The 26,011-nt window shown below is 37.6% G+C and overlaps 2 protein-coding genes across 2 annotated transcripts in view; one reads left to right on the top strand and one right to left on the bottom strand.

Annotated features, from left to right (window-relative positions):
* The first annotated feature begins 5,035 nt into the window (after positions 1–5,035).
* Positions 5,036–12,220, top strand: LOC139761863 (C-type lectin domain family 6 member A-like). Its single transcript, XM_071686428.1, has 6 exons — positions 5,036–5,191; positions 7,104–7,220; positions 8,055–8,211; positions 8,807–8,980; positions 9,590–9,710; positions 11,944–12,220. The coding sequence occupies exons 2-6, from the start codon at positions 7,104–7,106 to the stop codon at positions 12,068–12,070; spliced, it is 696 nt and encodes a 231-aa protein (XP_071542529.1). The 5' UTR covers positions 5,036–5,191; the 3' UTR covers positions 12,071–12,220.
* Positions 12,221–14,194: 1,974 nt separating this feature from the next.
* Oatp30B (Organic anion transporting polypeptide 30B) overlaps positions 14,195–26,011 on the bottom strand; it is a 163,980-nt gene continuing 152,163 nt past the window's right edge. Inside the window, exons 13-17 of the mRNA XM_071686423.1 lie at positions 25,695–25,906; positions 24,219–24,435; positions 23,734–23,922; positions 20,513–20,865; positions 14,195–18,306 (exon numbers count right to left, since the gene is read on the bottom strand). Of these exons, the coding sequence (XP_071542524.1) occupies positions 18,023–18,306; positions 20,513–20,865; positions 23,734–23,922; positions 24,219–24,435; positions 25,695–25,906 (1,255 nt within the window). The 3' untranslated portion in view covers positions 14,195–18,022. The remainder of the gene's footprint in view (positions 18,307–20,512; positions 20,866–23,733; positions 23,923–24,218; positions 24,436–25,694; positions 25,907–26,011) is intronic.

The raw sequence follows: 26,011 nt of genomic DNA on the forward strand, positions 1-26,011 counted from the left end.
CTGATACAAGGTAGACTGACAAGACACGATCATAAATGTGACTTATTTGGTTTTGATAACATGTTGGCTGGGCCAGCCCGGTCCATCTTCCTTGCTCTTCACGAACGAATTTCATCTTGGTAAAGCCTACCGTATCCCCATCTTCAGGAACTGCGTCATAAGTATAACAGAGACATCATAATTCATGCCACATTGAAGTTCGTAACTACAAAAAAAATAATAATTTACGAATGACATTTATTAGTCTATTATCAGTGACGTTCTAAAGTCTCGAACAGGATAACCTAGATATGAAGTACGATAACCCGCCCCCCTTAGAGACTTATCAGCAGATGGTACAATGGGTATCAGATTTGTGTACTGTGGAGGTGCGTGGGATGCACGTGACCAACTCGTAGCATTACTTCATAACATATGGTTCAAAAGGTTTCTAGTTTTTTTAAACTTAAAACGTAAAAGTTCTTCAGATCTTCCAACATTTCAGTTAGAAAGTCTTTAGAATACATTCTTAATTACATTGCTTTGAATGTGTCTGCGTCAATTAGCTATTTTACTCGTCAGCGTATGCCTCGGGCAGTTGATTGTTAATAGGTAATCGTATAAAACATACTCCATATGAATAACGTTCGAACTTTCATGATTGTGACAAGAACAGCGATATGGATGCGCTGCAAAGCACCTGTGCTTTTTAATCGTGTCTATGAAGCCTAATTCTCAATATAACATTCGGTATTTTCATGTTTTTTATTTTTTCCTAAATTTCATTGTGTGTGTGTGTGTGTGTGTGGGTGATTACCCGATGGTACATACGTGGAGTGAGTTTCACCCATGATGGATCTCCACTCGCTACCTTACCTCCACTTGTCAGGGTATTATGGCCCAGTAACTGGTGGCCAAGTCCGTCCTGCCAAGAGCTGCACTGTAAAAGGGGCACGAAGGTCAACCACCCAGCCAAGATCTCCCAAATACAACGTTTCCCTCCAGGATGTAACTAAAGGACCGGTTGCTCCGGCATGTGCATGTGTTACCCACTACTGTACTTTGTCATGACCAATATTGTTTCTACTGGGACTTTCCTGCCCATCTGGAAACAACCTCCTCCCTCCTCCATTTCTTTTTGGTTTTCAGATTATTTCTTTCCCCCTTCTACCTCAGTATATGGGCAGCACAACCTTAGCTACTGATGTTTTCACTTATAATACTCCCTGGACCATAATACCTCCTCGGCTAGTTATCCGTCTTCTCGCTTGTGGCTAAAATACATTACATCACTCTTGCCAGTCAGCCTGATCAGCAAAGTTTGGCTAACTCAGCTTTTAGTCAGCCTTCACTCTAAGCATCTTCACATGCTGTTTAGGATGGACAGATCCAAGCGACGTTGGATGAGATAAGGGATAAAAAAGGCAGCCACACCATTATTCATGGCTGTTCTTCGATGACACACAACCCTCAGCTTTATGTTCAGTGTGTTAATGTCTTTATGTACTGTCAGCCTCCACCAGAGAATAAATGGCGATTCCTCCCTACTACCCTGCACACAGCAGAACCGAGACCTCTACATAGACCATATATAGGCTGATGACATGGTTTGGTTATTCTTGAAGGAACGTAACGATGTTCCCGAGTTCTCTCTTGCAGGTGTGAACATATTTTGTTCGAGTGTGCTCATTTATCCTAGCTCCGCATTAGTTTGTTCGAGTGTGCTCATTTATCCTAACTTCCACATTAGCTTGTTCGAGTGTATTCATTTATCCTAGCTTCCACGTCAGTTTGTTCGATTGTACAAATTTATCCTAGCTTCCACTTCCTAGTAGGAGTAAAGAGGACACCTTTACTAAACACAATTTCAGCAGGGACAAATTACTCGTATCACAGTCTGAATGTAGGCACAACTTCACAACTTTAGTACAGTAACGATGAAGTACTTTCAATAGCACTACAGAGTTCTGTAGGGCAGTGGCAATAATGTTGATGGAAGTCCCTAAGAAGAAATCACAATGATGTCCATTTATAGAATGAATAGAAAACTAGTGGACCGGGATGGGTCAAGTATCAGATAGACTTGAGCTCGAAATGATGATCAGACCCAGTCTAGTCTTAGTTCCATGATATGAGTCAAAAAGAAATTACAAAATCAAGGTAGCCAGAAATTCCAAAGTAAATCCTAAAAGATTTGTCCAGGTGTACAACATGTGGAGAAAAAAAATAAAAAAAAAGGGTGGGGGTTTATTATTTGGTTACATAACGAAAAGGCTATTCGGCCGGAGCTTAACGCGTCGTGGCGTTCAGAAGTAAAATACAAATTCAGGAGGCGCCGGGTACGAAGGCAATAGCTCCGCAATATCAAAATCAACATGATCCCGTAATCACAATTACTTGTATTCTCAGCTGAATTCTCTACAAGGGGGGAAACTACACTGTAGATTGAAAACCACTAAACTGAAAAACATGGACGGACCCTCATCGCAATACCGGCGAGTGTACATGTAATGCTACAACCATGTGATTTTTCTTCTTGTTTTTATGAAAATTCATGTACCTGTGATATCAAACGTCATCAACGAAAACAGACGGCATCATATTAATTAAATTAGCAGTTATTTCACTGCTACTGCTATGAAAATAGAATAAATTGAATCATATTTACCTGGTTAAATCGCACACAAATACATTAAGATCATAACTATATGCATGGTAATATAATGCACATTAAAATCGGGATAAAATCATATATTGAACTCCGATAAAATAGCCGATACTACTCGGCCGGATCTTATATATATATATATATATATATATATATATTCATACCTACTCGCTATTTCCCGCGTTAGTGAGGTAGCGTTAAGAAAAGGACAGCCTGTTGACCCCCTTCTCTGTTCCTTCTTTCGAAAAGTAAAAACTGGAGGGGAGGATTTCCAGCTCCCCGCTCCCTCCCTTTTAGTCGCCTTTTACGACAAGCAAAGAATACATGGAAAGTATTCTTTCTCCCCTATCCCCAGGGATATATATATATATATATATATATATATATATATATATATATATATATATATATATATATACATATATATATATATATATATATATATATATATATATATATATATATATATATATATATATATATATATATATATATATCCCTAGGGATAGGGGATTAAGAATACTTCCCACGTATTCCCTGCGTGTCGTAGAAGGCGACTAAAGGGGGAGGGAGCGGGGGGCTGGAAATCCTCCCCGTTTTTTTTTAATTTTTATTTTTCCAAAAGAAGGAACAGAGAATTGGGCCAGGTGAGGGTATTCCCTCAAAGGCCCAGTCCTCTGTTCTTAACGCTACCTCGCTAATGCGTTAAGAACAGAGGACTGTGCCTTTGAGGGAATACCCTCACCTGGCCCAATTCTCTGTTCCTTCTTTTGGAAAAATTAAAAAAAAACAACAACTGAGAGGGGAGGATTTCCAGCCCCCCGCTCCCTCCCCCTTTAGTCGCCTTCTACGACACTCAGAGCACTCGTCATTCAGCATTTGCACAAGGCAAAAATCAGCCTTGCCTTAATACGCTCAGTGCTCAGTTCCTTGCAGTACCACTGGATCCTTCCCATCCAAACCACTGCATAACCAACCAACTACCAACCTCCAAGTAGAATAAAAGCTTATCGTTGCCTCGCATTTAGCAACCTATACTTAGAGATCCAGCCATAAGCCAAGAAACACGACACACTAAAAACAAACACCAAAATGACGTGATAGACAACAGCCCTTCCACCCCAGTCCTAAGCACCAATTCACCAGATATTCATCCACCTGAAACTGCACTCCCCAGACATGTGCGACTTATTCTTCCTTGTCTCCATTCTGGACAACACAAATCTCCATGTAACATTACTACCTTACATTCATGAAGTATTATCAAAATCATCACAACTAGTACAATCCTCAGAACCATCATCCTGATTGCTGATGATAAAATTAGTAATTTTTATCCTTTTCATAATTAAAAGTATAATACATTCGTAGGTCAGCCTGTAGTGTTATATTAAGCTCAAGTCCTGAGGTGTGGACACTTCTACCCCTCGCCTGCTGATAAGAGCCCTGGCTGGTGATGGGAATTTCCACTGTCTCCGAACACGCAGTATCTCTGATCCATCCACCCCCCCCCCCCTCCCAAGACTACCTTTCCACTCCTAGCACACACAGATCATCCCCCAAATCACCGCATTCCAACCCATGTTACCTCCAGACCTACCCTACCCTCTCCTGCTATCCAGACACCACCCTGAACCCCAGAACCCAAGGACTACCACAACCAATGATACCCCCTCCCCACCCCAAGGAAGCACAGATCCACGGACCTTTGGTATACTCTGTAGCCTCTTTAGCGCCACCGCCCAGGGGATGGGTACGAATGGACGAAGTTCCTCAAGAAACCACACCACCATATATCGCTTGACATTGGCAACGTCACTGAGCTCTGACTCGTGTCATTCAAACCACCCCTTTACCAGGAACACTCACAAATCATCCTCATCTTTTGATATCTGAAATCCAACTCCACCCTTCGCAATGCAGATCAACTTTTCCCCCCTGGCAACTGTAGAACAGCACTATCTCTCTCTCTCTCTCTCTCTCTCTCTCTCTCTCTCTCTCTCTCTCTCTCTCTCCCCCACCGGTTTGTCCTCTCCTGCCAGACTGCTGATTAAGAAATGGCGTCCAATGCAACTTACATAACAAGCAAATCAGTTGTAAATGATATCCTTGCTTGTCTGCTATTTACTTTTACGAGACCCATAAAAAGTGAGCTGTGAAGATTATCTCCCTCAAAAATCAGCTACGTAACAGAACATGACAGCCTCGGAGGAATACATTTCCCTTTCCCCTGAGGCACTAGTTTAAACATCGGATTAATTATCTTCATACTGTTTATGCATGTGCGTTTGTTGAAAATAATTCTGACAGCTGATAACATTATGTGCTCAAAATTGAAATGGATCCTTTCAGAGCTGGAGGTACAAAATATCAACCATTATCTATACTATGCTACCCCATGTATGTACAACATCGATCAGTGCGATGCCATCTTCACGCACAAATGTACGCTGGCTTTGGTACGTTAATGACTTTAAATGACACGCCTTCAGCTTGAAGTCTCACTTGAACTTGCAAGTTGTTACCACCTGTAGCAGAGGCAAGGTAAGGCACAAGTTCCATCTGCTCATGTCACGTAGACATTATGCATATAAAACTAATACAACGATAACACATATGGAAAATGCTAACATGCAAATGTAATTTCAAGTGCAGAAAGATAGTTGGTTGCCGAACACCTGTGATCACGCTATGGCAAATTAATCTGCCACCAGGTAATATGACCAGCGAATGGCAACTACGCTACGAAATTGGGTTACCCGGTAGTCTTAATAATTAGGTGGATAATTATGTTCGTTTGGACCCCCGCCCCCCCTCTTGTCAAGTGTTACCTTGCTGATACAGTGTTAAGAGAACCCGATTTATCAAGGCTTATTATTGTTGTCTCACAGATGACGCGAGTGCTTCATGGAGAGTAGCTGTCCTGTTTAATTATCTTTTTGACTGTCGATTACTAAAAACAAAAATCAGATCAGATGAGCACTGGTAAAGTTCGTCGTGAATACTGTCTATGACTGTGTTCTCACAGCTGTTCTCGTTAGTTAAAGCAAGAAAATGCATCAAAAACGGAGCCTTTAACATTGCATGGGCCTTGACAAAAAGTTGTACTTACAGCAGCTTTCTTCCCACACCGAATATTCTCAAGACGTTCCACAAGGCATCTCTATCAACTCTATCATATGCTTTCTCCAGATCCATAAATGCCACATTCAAATCCATACGTTTCTCTAAGTTTTTGCACTTTTTTTTTATAGCAAACACTTGATCCATGGAAGTATGGAAAGCAGCATGTGAGGACATAATACTTTCCGTACACTTAGTGGAAACATTCAGAATGGTCATGTGAGAGGGACACGTCGAGGAGGGTATTCAAATTATAGTTAAGGAAGGAGATTGTGTGCGTGTTATCGGACCTCGCCCTACATGAGGTTACGCCGCGAGGGAAGTCACCTTTGACGAGGGTGTAGTATACAGAGAGTAGTCTCGTCAAGGAACTTCCGACTCCAAAGGAGTCATTTCCCTACAACAGAAAGTAATGTAGCCTTAAACTGCAGAAGCTTCTGCAAAGAGGTCGTGGGTAACATCAGGATTCATTCCTTGAAAAGGGACATCAGGCATCTGTAAATTTTGCCATTATACATGACAGCTAGAGACTGAGTGTGAACGTATGTGGCCTTTGTTGTTTTTTCTTAACGCTACCTCGCGCGCATGCGGGGAGAGGGGGTTGTCATTGCATGTATGGCGGGGTGGCGACGAGAATGAATAAAGGCAGCAATAATGAATTATGTACGTGTGTGGACGTGTATGTATGTACATGTGTATGTGGGTGGGTTGGGCCATTCTTTCGTCTGTTTCCTTGCGCTACCTCGCTAACGCGGGAAAAAGCGACAAAGTATATATATATATATATATATATATATATATATATATATATATATATATATATATATATATATATATATATTATCCCTGGGGATAGGGGAGAAAGAATACTTCCCACGTATTCCCAGCTGTCGTAGAAGGCGACTAAAAGGGAAGGGAGCGGGGGGCTAGAAATCCTCCCCTCTCGTTTTTTTTTTTTTTTTTCAATTTTCCAAAAGAAGGAACATAGAAGGGGGCCAGGTGAGGATATTCCCTCAAAGGCCCAGTCCTCTGTTCTTAACGCTACCTCACTATCGCGGGAAATGGCGATATTATGAAAAAAAAATTATATATATATATATATATATATATATATATATATATATATATATATATATATATATATATATATATTTCAAGCGCTTTTTATTGTCATTTCCTACATAGCTTTAATTGATGTATATGTAAATCTTACCTTTCGAACACCTATTTCTCGTATCCTTTTACCAAGTATCTGTTTCTTCATTTTGCCCGTGCGATCTGTCATAGTTACCCCCTCCTTCTCTCTTCATAATATATCTTATTCTGTGAACAGATGCATGTATTGGCGGTGGGGATGCTGTTGGTGGCGCTGATGGAAGCGACAAATTGTAATCGGTTGGACGCAGACGGTAATCAGGTCGTGGTTAAACTGGACGACAACTGTACAAGAGTAAGTCTGAGGCATTTCCCTCTGGTCCTTGTTCAAGATATGTGTTGAGCAATATGAGTGGTAGCTATGACTTTGTGCTAATCTGACCAGCATTACACTAGGTGAGTTTCTTGTTGCGCAATGTGGGTTTGCAGATTGTCTGCACGTCCTTTATGTCTGCAGTGTCAATTTGTGCCGTGCAGTTACCTCTTTGTACAGTAAGAGGAAAGAGTTAACTAGCACTCGTGGGTCTCCATCTCTTAAACTTTACGGAAATACTTTTTAAAACACGTGTGTGCTGTTAACATTGTTTCATCATTTAGTTTCATTCAGCCACCAGTCTTATACTATTAAAGTACTTCATTACATATTTCTTGCTTAATTCTGTGCTAATGCCTCTGTTCAAGCCAAACCCTCAATTTTCTCTTCATAGGTTGACAAATTTACGGCCCTTAACCTTTCACTGTAACACAGCTGTCTTCAATATCGATACATGCTGTATGCATCTTTTCTCAGGAACTTTCTCAATTATGCGCTGGATGTTTAATCATTTTTGTCCATTTCTACATGCCTCAGATAAACTTCTGAAGGTTGGTCCTTCCAATGAGTAGGCTTCATGCCTACCTCCAGAATGTCAGTTTCTAGTATTGCTACTAACATTTTTTTTTCTTTATATATCAACTGGGACTTGGACAAAAATAGCAAATTTGGTTAAAGTTTTATTTTGTCTTGCAGTAAGATCCCTGCTCAAACCGGTTAGTAACTTTTTTTTTTCCAAAACAAGTTTGCTTTTTGTTTTCCATGTATGGAATGAACGTGAACCAAAATGGTGAACTTAAGTTCTGTCTCTGAAAGAGTCTGGCAGAGCTGCTGCTACGACAGCAGACCCATCCGGCAGAACTTGTGAACCTTGGAAATAATGTGGCGGCAACCACTCTGACGGGTGTGGTCAACATGCTGACACAACTTCGCGATGCCCTCCTCACTGGCCTCAACGTGGCAGTTGATCAAAGTAGGTTGCAGTTACTGGTGTGTGTGTGTGTGTCACACACTATATAAGTTTCGACATAATACGTCACCCAATTAAGTACCTGTCTTTCACAGGCTTTTGTAAGAACCACACACACAAAAAGTATGGTACACTTATATTTGCAGTATAGGTGCTTCATATGTAGAGAAATGTAAATGTGGGTCTCGGATGAAAATTGTCCAAACGACAAAACCCTCCCCGAGTGTTGGCGAGTAACACTCAAACATGTGTAAACAGTATTCCATCTTATAATCATATCATACATGACTTCAAAAATATAAAGTACATACATTACGAGCAAATACTCAAGTACATATTGTAAGCTAGCAAAGCTGTAAATGGTTACCAAGAATGCATTTCAGTGCTAATATTCTTCATACATCTTTTTTCTTAGCCCAGTTCATTTTGATCTATTTATCAGTTTCTAGCTTGCCTGAAATCAAACACCTGCTTTATAGTCCTGTATAAGAGAATCATGAAGTCTCTACCTTGACCCTGACAGTATATTCTCTGTATATGCAAATACGTTCATGCTGCGCAAAAGATACATAAAATTCATATCCCATGTACTTTGCAGACAAGCAGTGCTCACCACCATACAGTCAGGTTGGAAAGAACTGTCTGCTGTTGACGACGGAGCAGTTTACCTGGGCAGCCTCGCGTGAGTTTTGTGGTACCACGGGAGGCGACCTTGCTACATTCTCTGATGCCAACACCTATGCTGAGTATTTAGGTTTCATCAATTCAGTTCGTAAGTACTGGCAGCGACAATAATTCGTAACAACTATAATTTCTATTACTTAATCATTATTATTCTGTAAATCGCAATCGAAATTTTCCTCCACAAACTTTTTTCTAAATATATATAAGTTTAAATTAGAAGTTCATTTAAGTTATATTAGGCTACGGTAAATGTCCCAATAGTTATACAAGTCTGTTTACCGACTGATGAATGTAATGATAAAGATGTAGGAATAACTGAAGTCAGTTTAGATTAGGTTAAGCTACGATAAAATATCCTGACAAGTTCTATTCGTTTATTTCATATAAAGATGTCAGTAGATTGATTGGGGATGGGGATGCAATGGTAAGATTTTATGTGTGCAAGTGGAATGAAGGGAGACGTCAGACTTGCCTGACGAATCAACTCGGTGTATAAAGCGAGAGTCGAAAGAACTATACGTGTGGAGGTCCATGTTTCACCTTAAAACACGCAGGGCACAGATTAAGGATAAGTGTGTGATGATAGGGGCGTAGTGAGTGCAGTAATAATAGAGACACACGACAGTTTAAGAACATTGGTTGACGTGTTTGAGGAACATTAGCTTGCAGGACCATCTAATCAAGTTTCGATTTACAGACCCGAGCGTAACTGGAAGCGTTTGGATTGGTGGGTCGGATGAGGCTATAGAAGGCATATGGACCTGGGTTACTGGGGAACTTATGCCCAAAGGAGTACCTTTCTGGGGCTCCACAAACAAGTAAGGACACATAGGCCGTCCGTGTTGAAATTTAAAGTTGGTATTCAAGAGGAACTTATATATATATATATATATATATATATATATATATATATATATATATATATATATATATATATACACGAATAAAGTGCATATGAACGTGCACCTTCATAGAACATACAAACCTCCAACAGCCAGGATCGAACCTGGGACCCGTTGCTCACCATCGCGAGACGAAGGGTATTCGAGTACTCATTATTTCGAATAGATATATCTCATTATACAGTCCCGTAGCCTAGCGATTAGCATGCCTGCCCCTTGCACAGGGGTCCCAGATTCGATCCTGGCTGTTGGAGGTTTGTATGATATATATGTTATACTTATTATTATCATTATTATTATTATTATTATTATTATTATTATTATTATTATTATTCTGTCAACGAACAATGTACGGCATCAGCTCCAATTTGAATTATGCCAAACAACCTGGCTGGTTATCCACTCTTATAGCAAAGAAAAATACGACAGATAACACAAAACATGACAGTCAGAGCAATAAGCAGTAACACTAGGCCTTCAAACATCTGTACAACAAAACAAAGGCCCTTTCACAACAATTTCACCAATGTTTTGGGCACAATTTTTTTACGCAATAACTATCGGCTGCCTTCCATCTGAACCACTTCACGATCACCTACCAACCTCTGTGCTACAATATAGAGCTCATCCCATCCTCATACTTCTTCGGTCGTCTAAGTAAATAATCAACAGCTGCAAGCGAAAGTCTATCCTGCTCACCTAGAAAGTAAGTATGGCTAGTCCAAGGCATTCTGCATAAGAAAACAAAATGCTTTAAAAGGATGTTCATTCCGGAACTTAATTTCCTGGATTCAGGTTCTCCTCGTCCCTAAGCAAACATCTTGACAAAATACCTTCACGCCAAAATAACCTGACAGACACCATACAACGGACCCTAACCAAGTCTTAAAATTCAATTCCTTCAGACTTACACCTCTGGCACTGCACTCCCCAGACAAACGAGTCTTACTTCCACGCTTGCTGTGCTGTGGACACCAATCTATCAAGCGACGAATTGAAACCGAGTGGGGTAGCCCTCTGATACCAAAACATTTGCCCCCACCCCATCCTAGTTCTTCACGTAAAAAAGTAAAATATGAGTTTAAAATAGATCAATATTCAGATAATAAAATGCACATAGTTGGGAAATACAAGGCGTTGGCAGACCCGCACACACACAAAGTACACCTACCTGTTGACTAAAATTTCTTCTCATTTTGAAGTACAATCTCTTATACTATCTATCGTTATGTCTGACAATATAACTTACCCATACGATGGTCAAAATACAGGAAAATCTGTAGTCCAAGAAGTGGGAGAGTGGGCTGAACAGCTGACTTCTGTAAACAAGACTTCGGCTGCAGGTTGTTAACAACTATGGCGGGTTTGGCGGGCCGTTTCAAATCTCTGGCTTCTGAACCTTAGAAGAGCCTAAGTTCTATTTTATCCTCGGATCCTTGGCTCGTACCCATTGTGCTTAGTGATTAATCTGAAACTGATCATTTCAGCATTTATTCAACATATCAATGGAACCTTTATCCCAAGATGCAACTTTCACACCAAATACTTGGAATGCCTCGTCTTATCTGTCCTGCACTCTCCTCGCTCGGTGAAATAAACATCGTTCCATCCCAGCCGATTGAGGTGGCTGACTTCCTAAGCGCTGCGGGTCCTTGAGTTGCAAATTTAAGTTATATTTGTGTGGTGTATCTATTTGCTCAAAAATATGCTTCCATGAGGGAACTAATATTTTTAAAAGCAACGCTGTTCGGGATGATTTTCATTCTACCAATGATTTTGCGTCTTTGGCTTTAATGATCTAGTACAAACCAACAGTTCACAAACACCTTTATCTAATATGGTTTTCCTCTTTTCTTTAATGTTTTGCCTCCATGATATTTTCAAACATGTACTATTTACTTCACTAAGAGTCAATGATTAGTTCAACATATTCTTATTTTGCATATTACAAGTTGCATCACAAAGGACCATGCATTAATTTTTATCACTTCTTTTCATTTCATTAACAGGTTAGAGCTGAAGATGTTTGGAGACCCGGTTATTTTTTGTGGTTGTCTCCTTTCCTTGTGGAACCTACTAATGAACTCAATTGTGGCTAGAACGTCTCTGGCAACCTCTTATGCGCATTTCATTTTTTTTTTTTTCTCAGTTACAGACCGGAGCCAGGTAGTGGGCGTGGCGAGAACTGTGCCATATTGTACTTCCCTGACAGGTTCTATGTGCATGACATTTCATGTACCGTCAAGGCAGCACCACTCTGCATGAAAAATATCTAATGGTATTTTACAAGAAATTATAAAAATTTCATGTAAGAATAATAAAACACCAAGAAATAAGTGCTATGGTCCTCAAATTACCCAGGAAGAAATAAATTTGTGGAGGTTTAGTGGTAAAAATATCCTACCAATAAACTCTGATCTCATTTAGCTTTTCTTTTCTTATACTTTTTTCATAAATACATAGATGACTATTAATTCAAACATTAGGTAAAAACCTTAAGAGGAGAATTGTACAGAAAAAGACGTGAATATTACTATACATTGTTATCATTTTACCAGTTTTATATCATTAATATTTTGAAACAAACACAATCACTGTAGGTGGAAAGACCATCAATTTCACCTATTTTCTCTTATAATTTTCCTAGTATGTAGACAGACATGGATTCATGCAGTATGTAAGAACCTACTGAACTGAATTGCGCATGAAAACTATGAAACATACCATTTACTTTATAATTTGCTCAAATACCCTCACCAGATCAAAATTCCTAACACAAAAATACATCTTAGATACTGAAATAGAAAAGTTGTGAAAAAGTTTCTTTTGATATCATCAAACATTAAAATGAAACAACCCAGAAACTAGTGACATTGTCCTCAACTTACCCAAAGAGAAATGAAAGAACCTTGACTAGCCAGCATACACAATGGCCAGTATCCGAGTTATTAGTGAGCAATAGTAGAAACATTAAATGGAATCAATAGGTATGAAAATTAAGCAGGAGCATTAGATAAAAGTAGTTGGTAGGGAACATTATGTAAGAGTCTCTGCAAACACTACAATATTGTTACCCTCTGCCAATGGTCAGTTAAGGGTGAGGCACTAAAGGCTGAGAAGTGGCACTAGAGCTCACTGGTTAAGGAGACTATCACCATGGCCCCCCTCTTATGAGAGTTCCAGTTGGGAACAGGCATCAGAGAAATATATAGACAGATTAGCTATTTTTTTCTTCCATTAAGTAAATATGTAAATGATCATAAATTCATTAATCATATAAGAACCTTCTGACGAGAATTTTGTTGAAAAATTTAATTCGTCATAATTCTATCCCCTGGGGCGGAGTAGCGACAGGAATGGATGAAGGCAAGCAAGTATGAATAGGTACATGTGTATGTATGTAGTGTCTGCATGTATATGTATATGTGCGTATGTGGGCATTCATGTATATATATGTGTATATGAGTGGATAGGCCATTCCTTATCTGTTTCCTGGCGCTACCTCGCTGATGCGGGAAACAGTGATTACGTATAATAAATAAAATGTAAGTAATTCTATCATTTATAACTCAAATGTTCTGAAATTATCCTAGTCACTAACAATCAGTAGGAGAAAAACTTCCATAAATTTCACCTATTTTCTCCTAAAATTTTTCAAAACATGTAGACAATTATCAATTCACTTATTAGGGAAGAACTTGATGAAGAGAGTAAGAACAAATGATATATGAAAAATACAATTGATCATATTTTGTTGATTATATGTTGAATGTTTTGAAATGCAGGGCAGGACCTAGGTAAGAATTCCATCCCCCCAGCCAGAAAAAACCACAAAATAGCCCATATATATTAGAATAAGTGAATGCCATCAAAAATGCCTGAATTATGTTCAGATGAGCTTGTAGCACATTAGTGCAGTATAACAAAAGATTAATACCCAAAGACAAATAATTATTTCATTCAAGTGATCTCACCAGATCAGTTTTTCTCACATTGAGCGTATATACACAGATTTTTGGTCTCCAAAATTTGAATGCTGCTTGATCCTAAGCTATTCACATTATGGAACTAAAATTTTTACTTGAATAATAATTACTTATTTGTAACATGCTTGAATGCTTGTATATAATCAATCTTAAATGTAAATATGAAAACATATTGTATGTATCAAAAGTAATGTCAAATCCACTGGTTATATCAAAGAGAAAATCTCTTCATTTGGCCCCTAACCTTCCTGTGACAATCAAATTTCTTGGCTCAATAAACTTCCAAGTGAAGAGTGTCATACTCTAGGATAATACTTAGCATGGATGTTGAGCATCTAAAAAAAAATGCTATCCAAAGTGGACTTCACTGATACATCTGGTAGACTTGGTTGCAAAGGATGAAATACACATGAAAACTTTCTAAACTATGTTTATTAATAATAACCAACCATACCAGGTGCACACAACCTGTATTAATTATACTGTACAAGACATCACATGTATAGCAAGTTTCTGTAAAAACTTGTACAGCCTTGAAACAGCACTGAAGAATAAAGACTTTGCCAGCTATTCTAGCCCTATTCACTATTTGACAAACTTATATCCCACTAAACTAGAAGGAAAGTAAGTCCACTTCTCTACAATGAGGCATATAATTTCTTTCCTAACCACTGGGAGTCCTGAAAGAGTAAAGAATAAAACTGATGCAACCATTCACATTATTTTGCTGGAATGTATAGGTACTGGAAGCATCATACTCATACTCTTGTAAATTTACCGCTCCTTCCTCATATACTGTTTTTAATGTAGTACTTATAGAATAACTCAGGAATTTCTCCTAACAAAATGATCATAAGTGCAAGATTACTGGGAAATTAGTGAGCTATACAGTTATTTCATCCAAACATTGCTGTCATTATCAGTAAACTAAGAGTTTTATTCCCAAAGCCTTTCTTACTATCAGTTTATCTGCTTAATTATAATGTCATTATTCATAAGCTTACAATAATTAATGCTGTGTAATTGCAAAGCACTTAGACCAAATACTCTGACATCATGGCATGAGATTCCTTAATGCATGTACCATGGTCCCAAATAAATAAGAATATACATGTAAAAAAAAAAGACATGTAATTTGATATACAGAAAATAATTCAATTTAGGTACTAATTTCTTTTTACAGACACATAAGTGATAGACATATGACAGTTTGTAGTAATACAAGCGTCAAGGAATATTAAAAACATATGGCAAGCCATTATTACAAAAAACACATTATCAGCGTACATACTTCAAAATAAGCGCAAAATCTAAATATTATGAAAAAGATAATCAACAGTTCAAGAATGAGAACTACGGGAACTAGGCATATAATTCTAGTTTGTGCTGATCGTTAAATAATGGTTGTATTGGCTGAGTAGCTAGATTCCTAGTCTCATTGGATGACAAAGCTTATATGATTATTTGGTAGTTTTCTAATTCTGGTAATTTCAGTTGTTCTTACAAAATACAAATTTTTTTGGTAGTTACCCATTGACCACAGTTATATTGATCCTTTTTATAGTAATGAAGTGCCAGATCCACTATACTAGTCAGTAACTTGGTTATGAAAGACTGAATGTGGTTAAGTCACCATTTGTGAGGACTTAAGCAGTAATTTAAATCTGAATACTGTGTTTATATTCACTAGTATTGCACACATATCTTAACTGTTACAGTAAATATCTCCTTTTTCCTGTTAAAACAATAAAGATTCTAATAATGATTATCTCTGCGCTGCAACAATTCTTATCAGTGATTTACTTTATGATGATAACTGAAGAAAAATAGGCTTGCAAGCTTTAAGGCTTTGCATACTTAGTAAGTTAAAGCTGCAGACATAATGAAATATGTATATATATATATATATATATAAGCAAATTTGTTTTATACCAGAAATATAAAAAACTCTTGAATACTGTCACTCTGTAATACATATTGACGTAAGGATTTTTATATGTGGTGCTGAAAATAAAACAAATCATCTCATGCATTAACAGTAGATATCTATATGTGTGCAATATGTAAATAATGAATGAAAAACAGAATTTACATTAATTAACAAGGTTTACCTTCCAACTACTTTTATTCAAAACAAATGTTAAAAAAAAGAATAGTTTCCTTTTTTTTAAGACTGTGGTGCATACTAAGAACTTGATCTTCCAATGAAGCAAACAGAAATCATAACATGTGTCCTTTCCTGCTAAAGAATACCAATAAATTTAGACATTTCTAATTTATGTAATTGTCCTAAAGAACAACAAAAGAACTAAAACATCCTCAGCTATATTCTTGAGATCATCAGACACCCATGAAATTTGATTAACTGTGCTGAGGTAATGATACCCATATAAAGTAAAAAATCAGACCTATCTCTACAGACTTCTGGCATGAAATGTGTATGTCTGACACTTTTAATTCACCTCCCTCACATCCAACTTTTACAATTGTGAGAGCTGGATGATGCATTCATATCTTCCTCTCACATTTTGACTAATAACCAATACACCTTTCAGTTGAGGACCTTACCACAATGCTAGATGTATCTGCTTAAGAAATCTGCACTGGTTTTACTTTTACATAAAAGCAGTGGCCACTTGCTTCTCACAATATAAAAGAATTTAAAAAGAATGCGACCAATGCAAAAACCAAGTGATCCAGAAATTAAGAAATGGAAATCAGTAATCTTCAAGGAATAATGTTAGACTGCCACAGGGTCTGCAAAGTTATGTTCAAGAATTAAACAACTGTAGGCAAAACAATCATTTCCTAGGGTTGCACTTCTAAGGAAAATAGAGGCTAAGCAGTCTATTCTTCATTATATGTATCCAAATTATGGACTATGTGTAAGTGCCCAAGAATTATATGAATTATCTTTGGCAAATACTGTCAATAATATTTTCTACAAGTGGCAACCCCAGCTAGAAAAGTTTAGGTAGTACGTTGGCCCTAACTGAAAGAGAACATTTCTGTGTATAGTATGGCATCTTTGCAAAACAAAATACAATGCAATCTTTGAATACAGACAGCCATCATGCAGCCAACATGTTTACTATTAATATTTCACTAAGGTTCATTATAACATTGCAAATTGATTCTATTTCCACTTCCCTTACAAAAAAATACATCTAAAAGAGTTTTCAATATGAATCAATTCCTGCATATGATAAGATCAATTAATATTCTGAATAGGATTTATTTACTTGCTGATTATACATCAGTGAAGGATAATTTCTAGAGATCTGCACATAAAATCATAATGCTTGGGTCCTTGATAAAAGCTCAAGCTGCAATTACAAAAACTAGAACATCTAATTTGTTGTATCTCTTGGTATTTACTTCCTTGTTAAATAATGACTTCTGAAAAATTGTGAAAAAAAAAAATCTTCATGAAAAGAAGGCTTATGGAAAAATAAATGCAACTATAATTTCCCGCATGAGCACAATCCTCATTCTAACACAAGTACCTCAACATACACTTTGACTAAAGCTTAGTTGAGCACAAGAATGGTTCGGCAGAAATGGTACCAGTGGCATGCTACTTTTAGGCACTTGGTTTTTTCATTTACAACTAGAATCTAAATATCTTTTATGTACATTAAACAACCTTTTGTCTATTTCCAAGCCAAAGCCTGGAACTAAGACAAATTTTACTTTGCATCACTTCCAGCATATTCAATTGAAAGTGAACTATCACATATGCATAAAACTTGTCTTTTCTACAGCTATGCAAGCATAATTCAAGCCTAATTGAATAAGTTATTGTCCCTTAGAATTTTAGATCATAAACTGCATACAGTAATCTAGCTATATGAAAATGCAAGCAATTAATATTCTTTCATGTAATGTATTCCAAAAGTAAGCCTGCTACAAAACTGAAAGCTTCTAGCTCCCACAGTTGTCATAGCTGAGAAAACAAGACAACAGGACATATCCTCCTGACAAGGCAAAGTGCAGGAGTAGTTGTGTCCCATGACAGTCTCTGTGTTTGGAAGCATTGAAAACAATAATTGCAGATTTCACATATTTTCTTTGACATGGTCTTTCTTTAAATAACAATGAACATTATCAACTCAACTTTTCTTTCAAATTAGTATCAATAAATACATAAACTTTTTTCACCTCTGTATATTCCTATCAAGCAAAAATTGGCTTGAATAGAAGCATTTTCATCCTTACAAATAAAAAATATATTCTCTCTTATTAGACTCTGATTGCCATATTCTCTTCAACGGCAAGACCGGCATGGCCCTGGACAACAACTCTAACTCCAGTCAAGTCACTTGGGTCTTCGGCCACACCACGAAAAGTAACCTGCTGTCCTGAACTAGCTCGACGCTGATGACCTGGTTGTGTGGCAAGGATCCCTGGTGGCGGAGGACCAGGGATATGCTGGTAACCTGAGCTAGAGTGGGAGCGTCTATGCTGGTATAATCCTGCCCATGGCCGAGGAGGAACATATGATCCTGATTGCGATCTCTTATGTCCTGTGGATAAAACATTAGCATCATAATTAAACAAAGTCATTCTTTCAGCTACAATATTACTAAATAGTTACAATGAATGGAATATCTTATACAATTTTCAACAAAGACTACTCATTCACATCTTTCACTGAATGTGTGTGTGTATGTGTGATTATCTCTACATATAAAATGGTGGGAGCAATAGATAGAAGTAGCAGGTAGGAATGTTGAACAAGAGCTTCAGGTAGAAAGCAAGTAGAAGGATAAGCTGGGGATTAGGTAGAAGTAGTAGGTTGTAACAAGGCAGTAGCATTAGGTTGGAACATCAGGTAAAAATAGTTGGTAGGAACATCAGGTAGGAGCCTCTGAAAACCCTGTGCTAGATTTGCCCTTTTTCAATGTGCATTCCAGCTTTAATATGTAGTGGTTACCCTTCCAAAGTGGAATTCCATTTTTCTTTTCTAGTTTCAAAGCTCAAGGTAAAGACTAGAGCCAAATACGATGCTTTTAAGACTTCAGTAACATGTACAAATCCCTTGTACACATTCTAAGAGTGTAAATCTCATGGCATCTTTAGTGTGTGAATCTAAGCATGGTAGCTTGGTTATGTCTATCATAACTTAAGTCCCCATGTATGGATTATTTTTCCGCCGGTTATAAGGCTAATCCTTCTGCTCTGTGCACCTACCCTCGCCATTCTTTCATTAATCTCTTTAAAATTTGCTCCATTTCATTTCCCTCTTAGAGGATTATGTATCAACATTACTATCATACAGACTTTTCAGTTTTCCAAAAAATGTTCATTCTCTATGATTAACTCTTAAATCATGACATGTTCCTTGCCAGAGATTAATCTTTTCTCCTCTGTTTACATTTCATCCTTGTTATCCCTCAGGAAAAACTACAAGTGATTCAATTTCCTTACCAAGCCTAGTATTAGCATACACTATATAACTACTCCTACAACATAGTTATATGAGCAATCATTTACATAATTCTTTTATTGTACATATATCAAAGTTTGCATTAATGTTTGACATTCACTTTCATGTAATGTGAAATCAGCAAAGTTCACTTTTAAAAACTAATTTTTGTGTCAAATTCCTCTATCTATATCTCGGATGCCCGTTCCCTTTGGGAACTCCTTCAAGGGGTGGCCAAGGCAAAATAGTTTCTAAACTGTTGAACTCCTCTCTATCAAGATTTAATATTTTATGTTTTACACATATCAGCTGCATAGCAGATACGGTTCCAAAAAGTAACTAATCAACCATTGAAACATTCCTAACACATGCATTTTTAGTAATAATGGCTCATTCCTGAATAGTTTATTCAGGAAGACTCACAACAGTTCATGAGATAAAATGGTATCATTTTTTTCAATAAACCATGCATTTTTCTGATGAACATCTGCCATTATCTAATTATCATAAGTAAAGTTACATGGAGACCCCGACTAATTTGCAGACTAATTCAATTCACACAGCCTGAGCATAATCAATTCTAATTTTTTTTTTTTTTTTTTTTTGCTTTGTCGCTGTCTCCCGCGTTTGCGAGGTAGCGCAAGGAAACAGACGAAAGAAATGGCCCAACCCACCCCCATACACATGTACATACATACACATCCACACACGCAAATATACATACCTACACAGCTTTCCATGGTTTACCCCAGACGCTTCACATGCCCTGATTCAATCCACTGACAGCACATCAACCCCGGTATACCACATCGATCCAATTCACTCTATTCCTTGCCCTCCTTTCACCCTCCTGCATGTTCAGGCCCCGATCACACAAAATCTTTTTCACTCCATCTTTCCACCTCCAATTTGGTCTCCCACTTCTCCTCGTTCCCTCCACCTCCGACACATATATCCTCTTGGTCAATCTTTCCTCACTCATTCTCTCCATGTGCCCAAACCATTTCAAAACACCCTCTTCTGCTCTCTCAACCACACTCTTTTTATTTCCACACATCTCTCTTACCCTTACGTTACTTACTCGATCAAACCACCTCACACCACACATTGTACTCAAACATCTCATTTCCAGCACATCCACCCTCCTGCACACAACTCTATCCATAGCCCACGCCTCGCAACCATACAAAATTGTTGGAACCACTATTCCTTCAAACATACCCATTTTTGTTGCTTTCCGAGATAATGTATCATACTACTATGCAACTAACTCAGCTATGATGAATTTCAGAGACCCAACTTACCAGAGCCATGAGATGGTAACTGTGGCCGATTTATAAGTGATCCATTACGCCTATGATGATAATGATGGTGAGCTGCAGTGGTAGTGGCTGTTGCACCAGTGGATGAGGTAGTTTGAGATGTTCCAGAGGAGGGCACCTGTTGAGATCCCTGAAGCTCTGGAAGCCACACACTCTCCTCCAGTTCATCAGAACGTTCATCTACATCTTTATCAACAGACATAAGAGAATTAACGATATCTCCCACCGTCATGGTTCCCTCCATGTCAAGCTTGTACTTCCAGCGAATCAACAGCCAATCAAATACGAATATTGCAGCTGAGATTATCTTGATGGCTGTGCAGATTCCTACATATCTAGGAAGAATATACATCTCAAGATTAATTTTTTTGTTTATACTACATTATCTTCTACATATTTCAAAGATTTATGAAAGAATATCATAGACAAATATTTCTCTCAGAACCTTATTCCATAGTATTCATTCATATAATTCAAAAATAAGATACAAAATTCAACCCTTGAGGGCTGGGCTGTTTGATTTTTTCTGAAATTAGTCACCATCTCCTACTACTTATTCAAATCCCTCCCCTCCCTCATTCATATCTTTTTACTCTATATTGTTCCCTTTACAAATAATTCAGTTCCATTACAACAGAGAGGCTTTCTTATTAATACTGACCACATCCTATTTCAATATATCTATACCAATCCAAAAGTCTATTTATTCAAATCACTAGGTTCTCCATCCATTTCATAAGTAATCTCTTATATTCACTTTCTTATTCTAACTACCATTTTTTGAAGAAAAAATCAGTCATCAAAACCCTGGTTAGTACTTGTGCACTGAAGACAGAGTTTAAATTGGTACAGCTACATCTCTTCATCTTATAGTTTTTCCTTCCGTAAATGTTTGCAGTTTCCTACTAAGGTGGTGCCAAGCATGTGAAGAACAGCCTTAACTGTTCACATCCACTCTTTACCTGTTTTGTATGATGTGCTGACACCAGATCCCTCCCATCCTTGGCTAAACACCACAGACCTTTCCATGTTCCCCCTGACTGCTTTAAGTGCCTTGGTTAAACCAACTGACAGCACATCACCCCCTGTATTACACATCACTCCAATTTGCTCTTTCCCTTGGATGCTTCATTCCCTCCTACATGTTCAGGCTCTAATCACTCAAATCATCTGTCAATCCATATTTCCACCTCTCCCTCATTTTCTCCATTCTCCTTGTTCCTTCCACTTCCAACATGTATACTCTCTTAATCAGCCTCTCCTCATTCAACTTCTCCCTGTGTCCAAATGATTTCTGCTCACTCTCTTCAGCCCTCTCATACATAACCTTAGTATCAGATCTTTCTCCTGCCCTATCATTTCTTATTTTGTCAACCTCCTAACAACACATATAGTCCACAATATTTCATTTTTAACACATCCAACCTGATCCATAATTTCTAATCTAGAGGCCATGCCTCAAATCCAAACAAAAATGTCAGGACTTATGTACCATTAAACATTCCCATTTTTGCCCTCACAGACAGTGACTTTTCTTTCTACAAAGTCCTCTGTGTGCCTAACATTTTAGATGCCTAACCCACTTTCAGTTCCAACGTTTCCATCCACTTTCAGGTATTTCAAGCACTCCACTTCCTCCAGGTTCTTTTCATTCAAATTCATACTCCAACCAATCTATCTCTCTTCACTGTTAAACTTACAAATCTTACTTTTATCATTATTAACCCACAACTTTCTCCATTCACACACACTCCCAAACTATCATGAACCTAACACCAGCCCTCCTACTGCCTCCAAGCAGACTGCACACCTACCTGTCTCTCCAAGACCCATGTATTCACCTCCATCACAATTCTGTCCACAAGCAGGTTAAACTGCCATAGTACAAACCCACATCCACCTTGAACCACTAAGTCTCCACTCTGTGCACTCTTGACAAAAATCTCACTGCTTCTAGTTGCTTTACTTCTATAAAGCATCTCTATCAATCCTTTCACACTTTCTCAAGATCCATATACATCACATACAAAAGAATCACTTTATGTATTTCTAACACAATTCTTCAATGAAAATACCTGATTCACACATCCTCTTCCACTTCTGAAGCCATGCTGTTCCTCTTCAATCTAATGCTTTATGTGTGCTACCACCCTCTACCTCAGCACTCTCCCATTCAACTTATCATGATGTATAACCAACAAACCTATACACCTGTAATTCAAACATTCATCTTTGTCTATCTTGCTTTTATACATCGACACTACAGGTATTCTGAAAATCCTTGGGCACCTTACTATAAGCCATGCTTACAATGAAAATCTTAGCTTACCAATAAGTAACACCAAAATCCCCTTTCTTTAGAAATTCACATGAAATTCCAACCACTCCAACTGCTTTGCCACACTTCATCTTAATGCAAGGCATTCACCACCTCATCCCTTTTCACTAATCTCCTTGCCATGAATCTCTTGCTTCATACACTTTCACATTCCAAACAACCTACATCTGCTACTTTATCATCTAATACATTTAACAATCCTTTAAAAAGCTCACTGCCTCCTCTTCATGGCTTCCTTATCTGTTACTGGTTCCCCATATGCTCCTTTCACCAGGGCTTCTATTTGCTCTCTCGTCTTTTCACGCAATTCACATACATTAAAAACATTCACTTATTCTATTTCTTCAGCCACTGCACTTTCCTCTTGACCTCCTACTGCTTTTCTAATGATTTCCCATCACTCATACTCCTTCCTTGTAGTTAATGCCCATACACCTCTCTTTTTTCTTTCCCAAACAACAACTTCCTCATCCGACCACACACTACCTTTTATTACATATCCCACATCTCACCTGCTGCATGCCACTTCTACATACACTAATTAATGCCACCTTCTGTTCCACATTTATGATTATCCATGTGCTCCATGAATTAATCAAATTTTCCCTAATCTAATTTACCAAGTACCAGCCATCACTTTTACAGCTAAGTCTTTAACTCAGGGATAAAAGAAGGGAGAATCTCTACTTTTCAAAAGTTTCATTCAAATGAATTAACATTCCTATATAAACAAAACTGATAAATAAGCAAAGATTTCATTCAGATCTGAAATTTAATGATTCTTCAAGAGAACCTCTAAATATCCTTTCTGTCAGAGATCAAGTTCAGTTTGTTTTACCATTTAAAAGATGGCTTTTCTACAAACCTAAATCTGAACTCCTCAATGTCATATATGAGGCAGCGTCCTCCTTTTTCCCCGCATGAACTTTTCCACAGAAGGCATGTAGAATCAATTACAGAACCAAACATGATTGGTGCTGGGATGTAGGCGATAAGTCGGAAGATCACAAATTGTACCCCCAGAGCAAAAGACCTCTCCTCCTCATCCACAGACCTAAAGATGATGTCAAATGATTAGATGATTACCAATGCTCCACACATCATGTTAAGATTGGAAACAATTACACTTAACTTTCAAATTCCAGCACTGCAACACCTTATAAATTTCTACAAATAAATCAGATTCACAAATCAATTCAAAATCAAAATTTATTCAGTCAGCCTTACTTATTCAGTCAGCCTTACCATTTTCATCTACATCTGAAATGGAACAGATACATAAAGCCTTCAAGAGCTTTAACAAATGATTATACATTGCTGTAAACACAAAAAATACATCATGTCACAAACCTTAACACAATCATGAGGAGTGGCATCTGACTTATAGCAACAACGGTGCACATAAAGAAAAGCAGGATCATGAAGGGCATGATAGTGTTACATGGGATATAGCAAGGACCAGCAGTTGCTACAGGAACAACAGTCACTTCAGAGAAGCTTCCCACACTCATTGATGAAGAAGATGTTGACAGAAATGGAGATGAATGGTTCCCTTCTCCAAGTATACCTGGAAAGAGTAATACCAACTTAGGTGAAATGTTTAGTCGCAGCATCATAAGGACAGTTCTCAAAGTATATCTGCAAAGAGTAATAATAAACTCAGTGAAAAGCTTTGTAACATAATAATGACAAGAAACTTTAACTGCAGCAAGACTGTTGCTATTTCTGAATTGTGATACAACTCTCTCCTTTATCAGATTCATAGGGATGTACAGCAACAACCAAAATTGTAATATTTAGTCCTGCAGAAAAGATATTTTGAAAACAACACTACGAGTTATAAAAAACATCAGGTACAATATGGTTCTCTTCACTCACAGGAATTATCAGAAATATTAGAAACAATATGACTCTTTTCATACAACACAGAAATATTCTTATATACCATAATCAAAACCAGTTCCAGTAGTAGGAAGATACAAAATAAACATAAATATCATGCATTATTCTACACCTCTCTCTCTCCCTCTTATTTTCAAAAGGCTTCAGACACAGAAAAATGTCCACAACAAGGCTGGGCCTTAACTTAAATAGAGAGAGAATTATGAAAGGGAAACAGAAAGGACAAGGGAAAGTAATCATAAATTTTGGAGAAAGTGAAAAACCTGTCGTTTAAAATGTGCCAGATCAGTTATTGGGAAAGACATGAGAAGGTATAGCACTCCAAAGCTCCAAGGTGTTTAATGTGATGTGTTTGAAAAGTAATGGCACAAAAAGAGTACCATCATCTTTATATCTACCTCTCTATCTGAAACCATAAAATCTATGAATAGAGTATTTAACGATTTTATCACACAATTCTTTTACATTCTGCACCGAGTGAAGATGCACAAAGAAAAAATACTTTTATTTAGGCAACAACAAAAAAGCAATCCATGAGTGCAACTGTAATACTAGAATGTTGAGACCCTTGATGCTTGTATCCTTAGCAGCTTTGAAATAAAAAAGCATCCTTTATACATTTTATCTAACTCACTAATATATATTTTTAGATTAAAAAGGTTAAAACATACCACAGCAGCAAGGTTCTGATGCACAAGTCATAATATTTTAACACACATGTTTTAAGATATCACGGTAATACTGTTCAGTGTGTCTTGCACACCAATAAGTGAGGCTGAAGCTATAATGCTAAATCTTAACCAACTATGGGAGAAAACTGTATGTAGAGTAACTGTAATTATCCTTATAAAGCTACATTTTTCACATTATGGCAGTTAGATCCCATACCTATATTTTCATAGTTTTGATAAAACTATAACTTACAAGTGCAATTTGCAAATTTGTTCTTTGGAGAATATGATGTGCATCCAGCATGGCAAGGGGAGAAGTAGGTAAGTCCATTGTTACCACACACTGGCTCCACAAGTGATGAGGAACATGAGCACCCAGTATTGCACCAAGCAGTTAAGTTAACCTGGAATGATCCCCCACTATCCAGTCGGCCAGGACTATTTGCTACTGATTGTGCCATTGACCTGTAGTTGAAAAAAAATCATTATTCTATCAATTCAGGATACCATGGTATGGTACAGAAATGTCATCCCAAAATCTATCACAGGAAAAGTTAATCTGATAGAAAT

This window comes from Panulirus ornatus, chromosome 42, assembly GCF_036320965.1.
Source record: "Panulirus ornatus isolate Po-2019 chromosome 42, ASM3632096v1, whole genome shotgun sequence".
NCBI lineage: Eukaryota > Metazoa > Arthropoda > Malacostraca > Decapoda > Palinuridae > Panulirus > Panulirus ornatus.

Excerpts from the sequence above, each read along its gene's own strand:
- LOC139761863 (XM_071686428.1), top strand. The coding sequence starts at position 7,104 with ATGCATGTATTGGCGGTGGGGATGCTGTTGGTGGCGCTGATGGAAGCG. Across the intron at positions 7,221-8,054 it reads TGGACGACAACTGTACAAGA|AGTCTGGCAGAGCTGCTGCT; the intron begins GTAAGTCTGAGG and ends TGTCTCTGAAAG. Across the intron at positions 8,212-8,806 it reads CAACGTGGCAGTTGATCAAA|ACAAGCAGTGCTCACCACCA; the intron begins GTAGGTTGCAGT and ends TGTACTTTGCAG.